This window comes from Nicotiana sylvestris, chromosome 7 (genome assembly GCF_000393655.2).
Source record: "Nicotiana sylvestris chromosome 7, ASM39365v2, whole genome shotgun sequence".
NCBI classification, from domain to species: Eukaryota; Viridiplantae; Streptophyta; class Magnoliopsida; order Solanales; family Solanaceae; genus Nicotiana; species Nicotiana sylvestris.
Window position 1 is genome coordinate 28745954 of NC_091063.1, and position 13816 is coordinate 28759769.

At 35.0% G+C, this 13816-nt stretch overlaps 2 protein-coding genes across 3 annotated transcripts; one reads left to right on the plus strand and one right to left on the minus strand.

Annotated features, from left to right (window-relative positions):
- The first annotated feature begins 338 nt into the window (after nucleotides 1-338).
- On the plus strand, nucleotides 339-8840 carry LOC104237909 (syntaxin-132-like). Of its 2 annotated transcripts, none has more exons than XM_009792142.2 (12): nucleotides 339-605; nucleotides 1373-1486; nucleotides 1629-1685; nucleotides 4705-4753; nucleotides 5165-5253; nucleotides 5350-5423; nucleotides 5529-5571; nucleotides 5650-5710; nucleotides 5839-5864; nucleotides 5944-6021; nucleotides 6488-6634; nucleotides 6739-7218. In XM_009792142.2, exons 1-12 carry the CDS (start codon nucleotides 588-590, stop codon nucleotides 6916-6918), a joined length of 936 nt encoding a protein of 311 aa, XP_009790444.1. In that variant the 5' UTR covers nucleotides 339-587; the 3' UTR covers nucleotides 6919-7218. The 2 variants fall into 2 exon arrangements, with proteins under 2 accessions (XP_009790444.1, XP_009790445.1); XM_009792143.2 differs by lacking the exon at nucleotides 6739-7218 and adding an exon at nucleotides 8391-8840 and having other exon boundaries at nucleotides 354-605.
- A 289-nt stretch (nucleotides 8841-9129) lies between these two features.
- Nucleotides 9130-12260, minus strand: LOC104237910 (isocitrate lyase). The gene is made up of 3 exons (XM_009792144.2): nucleotides 12122-12260; nucleotides 9900-11502; nucleotides 9130-9472 (listed from the first exon to the last, which is right to left on the minus strand). The coding sequence occupies exons 1-3, from the start codon at nucleotides 12149-12151 to the stop codon at nucleotides 9378-9380; spliced, it is 1728 nt and encodes a 575-aa protein (XP_009790446.1). The 5' UTR covers nucleotides 12152-12260; the 3' UTR covers nucleotides 9130-9377.
- Between the last annotated feature and the right edge of the window lie 1556 nt (nucleotides 12261-13816).

Here is a 13816-nt window from a genome sequence, read left to right on the forward strand (position 1 = left end):
ATTATATATGGTAATTTTCTTGCTTTAATATAGATATAGAAGATATAGATTTTCTCCCTTTCTTTTCCGTTTTTCTTTTCCTATTTTTATAATTAAATTTTACCCCTCTAAATTTGGTAGTAGAATAAAAGTCTACTAATGATTTTATTCTGATTTTGTTTTCTTTTTTGGCTATTTTTGGAATGGGTCGATTTATTTTGTTGGACGTAACGCCTTTCATTACAAGTTTACAACAACACATTTAATAGGGGAGTAAGTAATAGAAGAGCCAAATTTGGACGAAAGAAGCCAACTTTGGAAAAATAGGGAGCGCTAACACTACTAATAGAGTCTTGTTTTTTCGGTTTTTCCTCGTCCTTCTCGTCTTCCCATTGTTGCGCCGGTCGCCCGGCCCCAAACAAGACGAAGAATATACTCTTGGAAAACCCCACAAAAAGAAAACACCTATAAAATATTGACACTCACTGTTGTTTAGCTTTCTTGCTTTTTCCTTTCCCGATCAACATCAACAAACACCTCCTTGTGTTTTTCTTAGACGGCCATAAACAATTTCTCTCAACTCTTCCTTTCTTACCAATTTTGAAAACATGAATGACCTGCTAGCGGTTAGTTTATTTTCTTAGACTCCTTGTATACTTTTGCTGTTTTGATTACTATGAAATGAAAAAATAAACTTTTTTGTTACTTCTAGTGTTTAGCCTCCAAGATTTCAGTTTTTATGATCACAGTTTGTGCTTTCGTTTAATTTCGTTGTGAATTGAAGTTCATCTCTTAAGTTTGCTTATACTAGTCTGGTGATATTTGTAAAGATTGGATTTCTATGTAAGTTGGTTTGTTATATCATATGTATCAATTGAATACTTGGTTATTCAACTAGTAAATATCAGTACCCAGGGTGTGGTGGGTTGAGAACCATGAGGTCTCGGTTCAAATCCTTGGCTAACAGAATTACCGATACCTGTGTTGGTGGGAGGTAGTAGTTATCCTATGGAATTAGTCGAGGTGCACGTGGCTCGGACACCACGATTATCAGAATTAAAAATCAGTTTTTTTATGGTAGAGTTTGAACTAGAATTAAGGTTACTCCTCCATATTCTTATTTCTTTTGTTATGCTTTTCCTTGTCTTTCCTGCTAGCTATTGTACCTTTATTTGCAATTCAAAGCCTAACTGCAGATATATTGATAAATTAGAGTTTTTGTTTGTTCTCTTGATAAATTTGTTTTGATCTTTATCTATATCACATATTCACATTATCTTGTACTTCAAGCACTTGTTATAAACGTTTGTACATTGATTGTTGTTTGGCTTCAAGTAAGGGGAATTATGTGATATTGAGATTTATTGTTATGTAATTTCTGTTACTGTTTCAGGATTCAAGCTTCGTTAGTGCCAAAGATAATGCTTCCAAAGAATCTGACATCGAGATGGGCAATCGGTTTACGAGGAGTCAGTCAGATTCAGGAATGGACACCTTCAATAAGCAGGTATTACTTCACTGACCCCTGAGTTATTTTAAGATGATCAAAGTAGTGCGATTCTCATAAAAAGATAAACTATAAGAACCAAAAGTTCGCATGTTTAGTCTCCCTTCACGTTGCTTCTCACATATGTTACTTTCCCTTGTAGATACAAGAAATTGAGAAACAGGTTGATAAACTATCTGGTTTGCTGAAGAGCCTTAAGGTATTTTATCTGTTATAATTATTATTTTCCTTATCAAATAAGAGCCTTAAGGTATTCTCATACATATTCTGTGTCTTTTTTTTAGTTTTAATTGCTTTTCAGAAGCCGTTTGGATCTATTATCTTCTTTTGAGAAACTGCTGTGCTACATATATATGTTGTTCCACTTATAAGACAATTAAATCTTGGCTTCATTGAGGCTTGCTTTTACATGCTTTAAATTTTCGGTAAAACTATTTCTGGAAAATTGAGTGAATTGAAGAGCTTTCTAGAGTCGTAAGGGTACAATTCTTTTACAGTATTTTTCCAGAGTACTGTTTAAGGTAGGTAGTAACATTGGTTCAAAATCTTTTCAGCTTTGCTTCTTTTGGTTGTTTGGGGGTGGGGTTGAGGGTACTATCTTGCAATTCAGTTGATGGGCTCTTGAAAATGACATTCTCAAGGGACCACATTCGCTTTCACAATCTGCAAGATCATGAACTCGGAAGATGTTCAGGTGATTTGGCTGACAAATACTCACTGAATCTTTGAGGTTTACCAAATCTGGGACTTGAAAAATGAATTCAAGGCTTGGAGATAAATGTACGATGAAAATAACATGTCCCTGATGTACTGTGGAAGTCTGTTACTTAAGAATAACTATTGGTAGCTGTATAATTGGTTTCATTATGCATTTCAAGCACTGATCATCACTTTTATTGGAGAACTTAAGTACTATGCTGCTGCTTACTTTGTGATTATTACTGATTGTATGCTAAGAAGGATGACGGATTAAGGGACGGAACAGAAATATGTGATGTGAACTTGGGTTTAGGTTTTTCTCCATATGTAGGAGAAAGTAGAAAAGTAAAAGGAGGCATTTTGCACCCAAAGATGTGACTTAGGGATCAATGAAATGGGTTAAAACTATTGGACACTCGAATTCCAACTTAGACAAAACCCACTAGGTGATTTTTCCCCAGCCTTGGTAGGTAGAGTTACAGTGCCTCTACTGGTAGGAGGTAGCAAGTACTTGCTAAAATAATCGAGGTGCGTACAAGCTAGCTCAGACACTTCTTTTGGACCCAAAAAATAATCTTGGTTTGTAGTCTGAGAAGATAGTCGGTTGACATAAACCTAAGAGCTAACTAGGCAATATTTCATAAGGAATCTAAGAGTGTAGTTGTAGTGGTTACGACAAAGTAGTCATAGTTAAGCAGTATTTTGTTTTTCTTCTGATCTATAAATGATCAAAATATCACTCCGCTATATACTGTAGAAGTTTGTTACTTAAGAAGAGTGTTGGCAGATGTATGCTCGGTGTCATTCCGCAGGAGATCGGAGCTATTACTTGAGAAATTCAGACAGCTAGGGTGCTTGTTTTAACTTTATGATTCTATTTGATTGTAGGGGATGACATTTAAAGGATGGCGCAGGATAACAGTGTGAATATGGGTTCAAGTATGGGAAACTAGTTGGGGGAAAAGAGACTTTAAATTGCTCTTTTGATGACAAAATATAATCTTCAATTCTTTATTGCCAGTCTGAGAAAATAGTTTGTTATAGAAAATTAAGAGGCTATTAGGAATTGGAATGACCCTTGGTTTCAATTGGCTGCTAAAAGCAAGAAGTCAGGATAAATTGTTGGCTCCGTAAGAATGTGCTCTCAGACCAGTGTTTAGACGGTGGAGAAGATAAGAGTGTGTTTGGCTAAGCTTATAAGCTGGTCAAACTGGCTTATAAACACATTTTGGCTTATCTACGCATTTGGTAAACACCCAAAGTGCTTATAAGTTAAAATCAGTCGTAAGTCATAAGTTAGTCATTCCTAACTTATGTCTTTTCAGCTTATAAGCACTTTTAGTTTGACCGAGACTTTTACTAGTTTATCCTTAATAATATTTTTTTAATTCACAAAATCTATTTTTCGAAATAAATTTTTTAACTTTTTCTTCATTCTATATTTGTTGTTCATCCTTTTCTTTATAAAAAAACTTTTTAATTTATAAAACTTTGTAAAGTTTTAAGGGTATTTTAGTCATTTTAATAATTGAACAACTTATCAACACTTTTCTACCAAACATATCAACTGATTATTATCAGTTTCAGCACGTCTATCCAAACGGGTAAATGCTTATTTAAAAAATTAGTTTCAACACTTAAAAAATATTTTTCAGCACTTCAAGCTTATTAGCTATTTACAATCAGCTAATTCAAAACGTCTCTAAATAGGCTTGTAGTCATATATATTTCTTCTACCAAAACTGAAGTAAGAATAAAGGAGTGTGATGTGTGTTCATAAGGTTTATACTAAGAGACTGAATAAGCAAAAACATCTATACAAAAACATGACACCTGGGTAGTGCCTAGTGGATCTGGAATGTATCAGTTATGGTGGGAGGAGGGAAGTGGATAAAGTTGGTTATTTTGAGTCGAGGTAATTTTGAAATATTCAGTTACCAACCGTTATAGTGCCCAATTGCTAAAGCAAGTTCCTTTTGAGAAGTTGATAAAGTAACTTCTATTTCATGGATTGGGACTTTCCAGATATGCTACTACTACAGAAAGTCGGTCTGTGAGCTCATGAGTGGATTGATAGACTTGTTTCTTTTTAATTTGCATTGAATGACATTTCGTTCAAGGAGTTTGTTTGATTAGTGAATGTGTTTAATTGAACATATATCAGTACTCTGTAATGGGGAGAGTTCAATATTTTTTGGATTCATTTCTAGCTTGAGGATGTTTGTGGGTATCCTTACACCAACAACAATAACAACAACAACAACAACAACAACAACAACAACAACAATAACGACAAACCCATAAAATGGGTTCACTAACTCTCTTTGTGGGTCCCATAAAATGGGGTCTGGGTTTGTGGGTATCCTTGGGTTCACTAAAACCTCGTTAACTCTCTTTACATTTTGAAGCTAAATGCATTAAGCGATTAAGGGCATGTGTTCCGATCTTTTCCATCTTATTAAAATTTCTTTACCCTTTCTCTAGTAGGAAATTATTTACTAACTGAAATTATCTTTCAGGATGCTAATGAGGAATCAAAATCTGTTACTAAAGCATCAGCAATGAAAGGTCGGATAAGTATTTTCATATTGTTTTGTATAGCTAACAGATTAACTATTCAACTTTTATTATTCTGATCTCTTTTACCTTTGAGTGGTTACTGTATCATAAAAATATAACTGTAAGATAGTCAAGTTGGTCAGTCAACAGAAGGCAAGCATTTTCTTAATCCATTTACTATAATACACTTGTGAAATATTAACATACATAAGTTTATCTATCACTGAAGAGAAAATCGGCCTTTGTTCCTTTAATATGAAACTAAAGGCAAGTTGATTTTTAGCCAAGTGCTGACCGACTTTGTAAACATATTTACTATTGGAATACTTGTGTGGTTAAATATATGTTTCTCAATCATAGCAGTTTAATCTGTAGCCTGCTAACCACGAGCTGTTAAAAGCGGTTTTTACTTTTTTCCAGCTATAAGGAAGCGGATGGAGAAAGATATAGATGAAGTTGGGAAGATTGCAAGAAATGTCAAAGCAAAAATAGAAGCAATAAATAACGAGGTAAATTCTCGGTTCTTTTATATTTGGATCACCCAAGCAGTTTTTGAGCTCAATATTCATCATTTAAAAGCACTCTAATGGTTCACTTTTCTTTAGAACTTGGCTAATCGACAAAAGTCTGGATGTGGAAAGGGTACAAGTGTTGACAGATCAAGGACAAATATGACCAAGTACATTTAATGAACAGAATTTTTCATATTGCTTGATGTTGTTTTCCATCTCTTGTGCTTGAGCAAACATAATCGTGTTTTTCTTTTTTTATTGTTAATCTGCAGTGCCTTGACAAAGAAGTTCAGAGACGTAATGATAGAATTTCAGGTATAGGCAAACCCTTGTTATTTGGCTTGTGCTGACTTTCTCTTCGATTTAAATTCGTTGTGATTTATGTTCTTCCAGACGTTAAGGCAGAGGATAGACAACGAATATCGTGAGGTTGTAGAGCGAAGGGTGATCACAGGTTTGGATCCCACATTTATTCCAAAAGAAATATAACTTTAGACACATCTGCTTATCAATGTATAAATTTCGATACGTTGGTTGATCTAATAAGTGGTTTTATTCTTTTCTTATCTCACAACTAAACAGTCACTGGAACTAGACCGGATGAGGAGGTGAGTTCGAAGTCGTACGAATTATAATTCTGATAAATACAATTGCTTTTACTAATTTTTATTATAATGGTCATGTTAGACAATCAACAACCTGATAGAAACCGGAAACAGCGAACAAATCTTCCAAAATGCTATTCAAGGAACAGGGCGTGGACAGGTACCTCTTACTACTTCATTCTCTTATAGTAAATACCTTACTATTCAGCAAGTTTGTTCTTCGGACCCCCCGGAGAAAAAAAATGAGGTGCTAGGAAATGGTCGAAGTAGTTGAGTAGGGGAATCACTATGACTATGGCCCTTGGTAAGTTTACCAAAGACGAAAATGAATACACTTTTCTATCTAAAAGAAATGGTGCTTGATGAAAGGATCCAGATTACACACTATGCTTTGGGCTGGGGAGAAAGCTGCTCTGCGAAGCTGGGCGTTCAACGTTCTTATGGAGGAACCATACTAGAAAGAGAATTGAAAGGGCCTTAAAAAAAGAGCGAGGGAATGATGAGGAATATATTTTATATACTTAGAGCGTTCAGTTTTATAACAAATTGCGTGTTTCCTTAAATATCATTTGTCTATCCTTTTTATTTCCCCCTCCTATTTCAGCTGATAATAAGCCCAATTGCAGGTCCTAAGCACCGTAGAAGAAATTCATGAAAGACATGATGCAGTGAAGGAAATTGAGAGAAAGCTTCTCGATCTGCATCAGATTTATCTAGACATGGCGGTTCTGGTTGAAGCTCAAGGAGACTTGTTAGATAATATTGAATCCCAGGTTTGCTTTTTAATCCCTCCCATAATTTCTCACATATTTCTACCTTATAAACGAAAGGGTCTCCACACCACTGTATCGGATTTCTCAATGGAAATTTTGTTCAGGTGACAAATGCAGTTGATCATGTCCAGTCAGGGACAACTGCTCTTCAGACTGCAAAGAAACTACAAAGGGGCTCTCGAAAGTGCATGTGCATTGCCGTTATAATTATCTTAATTATAGCAGCTTTAATAGTTGTCCCCATCGTTGTCAAACAACCTTGGAAGAGTAACAAGGGCGCTTGATTGTTTGTGTTCGAGCTATGCTTGCAACTGTTTGTGTGTTTGCCTTTGGCTTATTGGGGGATAGAAAGTTAAACGTAAACATTTTCACACGAGTCGTGTCAGCCTGTCTATAGTTTCCTTGTTGATTATATTCTTTTTTTGGCCACTATGTTAACTAGCTCTTGGTGTAAATTGTCTGCAAATTGTCCATGGATTTGTGGAAAACTATACATCTTTTTAAGTCGTAAAAAATAGCTTATAGCAGAATCTGAGATGAATTCTGCCCTGTGGTAGAGTTATTGATAGCGTAAAATGGACTAATCTTTTAACGGATGGCTAACCCCATCTTGTTCGTCTATTTTTTTCCTTTTCTAGCTATTTGCATAGTTCCTCAAATTAGAGAAGTTAAATGGAGTTGCTTATTTATTGCTGTTTTAAGGTAAAAATTAAAGACAATTTATTGTAATATTTTTTTAAACTAGCTTGATATCATTATTGTTTTAATGGCCACCAAGCTTCTTGAGATAATCCATTCTTAATAAACATATAGTTGATGATTCTGACCAGCAAATAAATATATATATATATATAATCGAATTCAGAATTCAAATTTTCAGCTAGCCTGTCAAAGTTTTGTGAATCTCTGGAGGGGTATACTCGATTGAGTACTTAAGGCTTTCTATTCACACTTAGACACTGTTATTTTGCAAAGCATCTATTATTATATCAAAATACGGATTTTAGATGTAATTTCTTAATTGGCCTTAAAATAACAATTTTGTATACTGAACAAGATTTTGCATTTTTGTTATTTTGCGAAATGTTCTCGATAAAAGACAATGAGAGAGGGATTTAAGCAGAAGAAATCTTAGATTTTCAGGTAGTTTCGTTTGACTACGATTCTTTACATCTTCAGGAGGCAATGGACCTACTTTCAATATTTTCAATTATAGCTACTTAAAAATATTATTAGAACATCTTACATATTTTAAGATGCCTTAAAGTAGAATATCATACAAGGACGTACAGGATGTAATTTATATTTTAGCAGGTATCAGCATTAGGGAGCAAATTTTGAGGAATGATGGATAAGAGGACGTTGAGCTTTGAAGATTTAGTGGAACTTTACACCAGGTAGCCACTTTTAAGCATGTTATTCAAAATGTATCCATAGTTTACAATATATTTAACTATTAACCAATTTCGCTCAAACTTCAGGACAGAGCGTCCTAGAATTTAATGTCCTAAAGTTCAAAAATTGTGTCATGAAATTCGAATCTTATGTCCTGAATTCCATGAAGTTTGGGTGAATTGGCTAATCTTTAAATACATTATAAATTATGGCTATATTTTAAATAGCAGACTTAAAAATGGCTATTGCTGCAATTTGTCCCAAAATTTACTGTTTTAATTGATAGGAGTAAATATTTTGGAATTGCTCAAGTCAAGTGCTTAACTTTTTGTTGGTTAAATTTGTTCCTCTGGATTTCCAGGTGAGATATGCAGTGGACCACGTTAACATGGGTACAGATGCACTTCAAACTGCAAAGAGCTTACAGAAGAAATCAAGAAAATGCACGATAATAGCCATAATTCTTCTTCTGATTATTGCTGCCGTTGTCGTGCTCTCGGTTCTCAAACCTTGGAAGAAATAATCAGTAACACATAATCAACATTACTTTCTCTGAATTCATTTCTTACTGATCTCATTACTATACCGCTTTCTCTTTTTCATCTTCTTTTGTTCTGTGTGTATCATCCTCTTTCTTTTCAAGTTGTATTTTTTATGTATCTAATAAGTTGCCAGTCAAATTGTCTTTGTGGGTTTGAGTCGTGGAATCAGTCACTGATGTTTGCATTAGGGTAGACTGCCTACATCACACTCCCGTTGGATTGTGGCCCTTTCCCGAATACTATATAAATACGAAGAGATGCTTCGTGCACTGGGCTGTCTTTTAAATAAGTTGTCATTATTGCATATGAGATAATAAGATTTAACAGATGATTCTTTGCATTCTTGGATTAAAAAAATATTTCCTATTTGGTTGACTAACAAATTTCATATTGAACACAATTAATGTTTCTCAGCTAACTTCAGGCAAGGGATCATCAGTTTGCAAATATTTAAATCAGAGTCTATTAATCCTCAATGAGGTAAGGTCTTTGCTTCACATCCTTGAGTTATTATCTCACAAATCATTAGAATCTTTCTTGGAGCTAAATTTTGGAGCGTAGTCAAAGGATCAACAAATTCATTAAGCAGCAACAGGAAATCGGGCACAATTTTTAGTCCAAATAGAGACAGAGATACAAATGGTAAACTACTAGGCAATTTTGAGGGCCAAAATAATGCCCGAAATGATTCAAATTCCTGAAAAATTATTAAAAGCTGAAAACATAATTATTGTAGAGTCCACAACTTGAAAAATGAGATTGTTCCAAAGCTCCCCACATCTTGAAAAGAACTCACTTTTTTTCTCTTACATCCTTGCCTTTGCAATCACCATACTTCCATCACCCAAATTTGTTGTTCCTTCCCTTGTCCACTTCTCCTCAAATTGCTCCTCAGTCACTCCTGCAAATTACCAGATTTCACATACTCTGTTACTAATAATTCTTCTTGAATTTAACTTATATACACTAACGATGTAAATAATTTTTAATTTTTATTCTATCAATGCATTTAACTGCCTTATTTTTCACTGTAATTATCTTAAAGTGACTTGATAATATTTTACATTGTTACTAATAATTACTAATAATTCTTCTTGGGTTTTATACATACACTAACAATGTGAAGGATTTTTATACTACCGATGCATTTCAACTTGTCGTAGTAGCTAGCATGCCTTATTTTTCACTGTAATTATCTTAAAGTGACTTAATAGTGTAATAATTATTTTAAACTGGCAGCATATAGAAGTTTGAACTCGTATTTCCTATACAAGATAAAGCATAAAAAAAAGTACAAAACTTTAGGGATAGGGTAAGATGTTTGTTACCTTTGCCCATAGCAGCAGTAGAGGTGATACCTCCTTGGACAGTCCTCAGAACTCTATCATAGTAATTAGCACCAGACCATTTTTGATGAGCCAATGTGTCAACTCCATGGGCTCTCTCCTCTCTCTGTATTTTCTCCACATAGGCCAGCATTCCCCTCCTTGCGAAATCCTTAGCAAACGTGTCAACAATAAGGGCATCAGCATGGAAACCAGCCAAAGTAATGAACTGCCAACAGTAACCCAACTTGGCTATTCTTGGAATGAAATCCATCATTTGTGCATCATTCATTCCTGATGCATCCCAATTGAAAGATGGAGATAGATTATAAGCCAACATAATTTGAGGCCTCATTGACTTAACTCCCTCGGCAAATTTTGTGCATTCAACCATATCAGGACTCGAGGTTTCCATCCATATTATATCAGCATGGTTTGCAAAAGCCCAACCACGTACAACTGCAGCCTCTACTGAACCCTGAAACCTGTAGAACCCTTCTCTGGTTCTAGGCAAATCCCAATCCCAGAAAAGATTTGGAAGTCCAAGTCTTTCAGTAATTTCACGAGCTTGCTCATGTGAAAGGCAGTTTTCAAAACTTGAATGAGCCATCCACTCGTTCAATCTCCTCTGTTTTTCGAACTCCGTAACGTTCATTTTCTTGATTGCATCAACCACACATTGAGAAAATGTCTTGAGTTCAGCCATTGCCAGCCATTTATCCTCAAGGGCTTGAAGTTCAGGCCCGGTTTTGCCCGCTGCCATAGCTTCGGACATAAGAGTAGCCAAACTTTTCCCTTTGAGATTCGGGTTCGATACACCCAAGATAAACTGGTGATCCCTTGTATCCACATTGGTTTGGATCAGGGTTGCTGCTACAGCATCAGTACGAGCGACAAGAACCGTCTCCGTTCCCATAACATCAAACTGCAATCTTGCAGCCACCAACCTGTTAATATGTTCACTAATAGCAACAAGAACTTTACCCGCCATATGACCACATTTCTTGGTCACAGATGACTGGTCCTCAATGTGGACCCCAGCAGCACCGCGCTCGACGAAAAGCTTACAAAGCTTGACAGTAGCAGTAGCACCACCAAATCCAGTATCACCATCAGCAATAATGGGCTTCAAATAATCAATGAAAGGAGTTCTAGCCCTTTCTTCTCTGCTCATGCTCATTCTTGCTTCCCTTTGTTTCCTATCATGATACTGTTGAGCCATGAACAGATGTTCCACTTTGTTTGGAACAGTGTCATAAGGGTAATCAGCAAGATCAGGACCTGGTTCATTGGATGTGGTGTGAGTGGAAGAACACTGCCAACCAGAAACATAGATAGAGTCCAAATGTTTGGCCATCATAGTGACTTGAACAGGGTCAAGTGCACCAAAAGTTCTGGAGGCAGTGCCGTTGGCTTGGTGAGTTTTGAGTGTTCTCCACAATTTCTTCGCTAACTCATTGGATGCATAGCTTTGTCTCATAGTACCTCTTAGTGCCACCACATCCCTAGCTGAATATGGCCTCTTTGTTAGCTGGAACCTCTCTGAGTTCCACCATGCTTGCACCTCTGCTACCTCTGATTCAAATCTCCTTTCCTCTTCCATTATCTGTTCATGCATAAATTCCACAAATTAAAAATACTACGTAAAGAAGCAAATAAAGATATTGTTAGGCTCAAAGAACCTAAAGATACTCTTATCTTGATCTGATATTATTCATTTTCACAGAACCAAAATATGAATTTACTAGGTTCACTATTCTAGTTCTTTAAGGTTACTGGGGTCTAAATTAAGAATTTGTATATTTTCAATAAATTTCTCATAATTCTAGTTCTTTAAGGTTACTGGGGTCTAAATTAAGAATTTGTATATTTTCAATAAATTTCCTATGAGAAATATAATTTGGACAAAATTACTAGACTCGGCCGAATCCGTATTGGGTCGGTCTTTGTTCATTTTGGGTCAAACTTGAACAGTTTTCTCAAGGCGGCGTCACGCTATTGAGAGAGTTTGTATATAGCCTCTTTTTTTTTTTTTTCCAGCTACCAATGTACTATTTTCGAACACAGACAAATATCTTACAACAATTATTATGCTTACTCACAAATAAGTGGAAATCAACTATATGAATTTTAAGTGGAAATCAACTATATAAATTGTCATTGTTCATGTGCTTCATTTATAAACAAATCTTGAATGGAAAACAAAAAGGATGATGAAATCTTACCATTGATGGAACTGAGAAAGATGCAGCCATGGCTAGAACTCAATTTTTTTGTTTTGTGTATACAAGTTTGTTTCTATACAAATGCTATAATGAATTGTTGATGCAATGACTGAGGCAAGGACCTCAATTTATAGTAGTGAAGATAGATGATGGTTCTTAAAACTGATGCCAAAGGATAAGAAAAAGAAAATATAATTAATTTTCCACATCATTTGGCCAATTAATTTTAGGTCTTATCTATTTATTTAATTTATTTTCATGAAGATAAAACTGAAGCTTTGCCCAAAAGGTGTAGATATCGAGGCAATGGCGGTTTCGAGCCATGGTTTTGCAACTGTGATTGTCCTTTTCTTTCTTGTATGACCTCATTCATTATAATTGTAACTACTTCTGTTTTTCTTTTTAAATTGTTGCCTTTTGCACCATGCCATTTTCTCCTTTCCCTTTTGTCGTTGGTTTTCTATCTTGGGAGTAGATCCAGAACTAGTTGGATTGTTTGACTGGACATGAAAAAATTAATTAAATGGTATCAATTAGTATATATTAATACATAGGTTTAATTTCATTCTTCATGCATAGAGAATTAATTATCAAGTGAAGGCATGCTTAATTTATGACGTATAAGGAAGGGTGAGAATGGCTTAGAAAAAAGTGGACACTTCGCACTTGCAAAAGAGTTCCCCATTTGTTCAAATTCAAAAAGAAGAGGCCAAACGGAGTGGAAAGTGCCAAAGATGTCACTTGCATGTCATGCACGGTGCCAAGTAGATGACATTTACGTAAAATACGTAGCCACATCTTATCGCTCTACCAGCTCGCTTCGCTTCATCTCTCAAAGGAAGAAATATGGAGTATTCAATTTAATTTGACATTTATACTAAATAAATAAATATTTTATATTATTTTTTTATATATAATCATAATTAAGTTAGTATTTATATTCACTTTAATTTGTGAAATTATTATTGATTTGATTTGTCGGGATGTAAACACCAACTACGTAAAAATATCGTTTATCTCACCAATTATGAAAGCTAGAGCTACAGTTTTTTAAAGAGTTATGTTATGAGTTTAAAAAAAATAGTTCTGTTTTTTATATGAAAATATGGTTGTAGCCCGTTTGTTCTATTCAGTCGTCAAGAAATTAGAGTATATTTTTCTTGGCAAAATACATAAATACATATTATACTCAAACTTACCTAATGACGAGATAGACACCTATTCTTGGTAGAAGTGAGTCTCATGTATCCCTTGAGGTGGTAATTTTTTTGTTTTAGTTTTTTCTTTGGGTTTAATTTTTCAGTTTTTTCTTTTTTATCATCTGTGATGCGTTGATTCGTTACTGCAACACGTTAGTGGTGTTTGTATTTCACGCGTGAGGTTTATCATCTTGAGGGGCTCACGAGACACTTTTGCCAAGAAAAGATGTTTATCTGGCCACTAGATAAGTTTAAGTGTCAAACTGACAGTTAAGCAAAGCTTCAGTGTCTATCTGTATTTTGCTTTTTTTTTAAAAAAAAAAATTCTCACAAGAAAAGAAGAGGGAACAACACATCTTTCTATATCTTGAGTTAATGAGCGTACGTAGCTGCATAGGAATGCTTAATTGTAACTTCCCAACGTCCTATGTGACTATGCAAAGGGAGAGTTTTTGTACTAATTTTATAATGTAACCAATGTGGATAAACCCAAAGA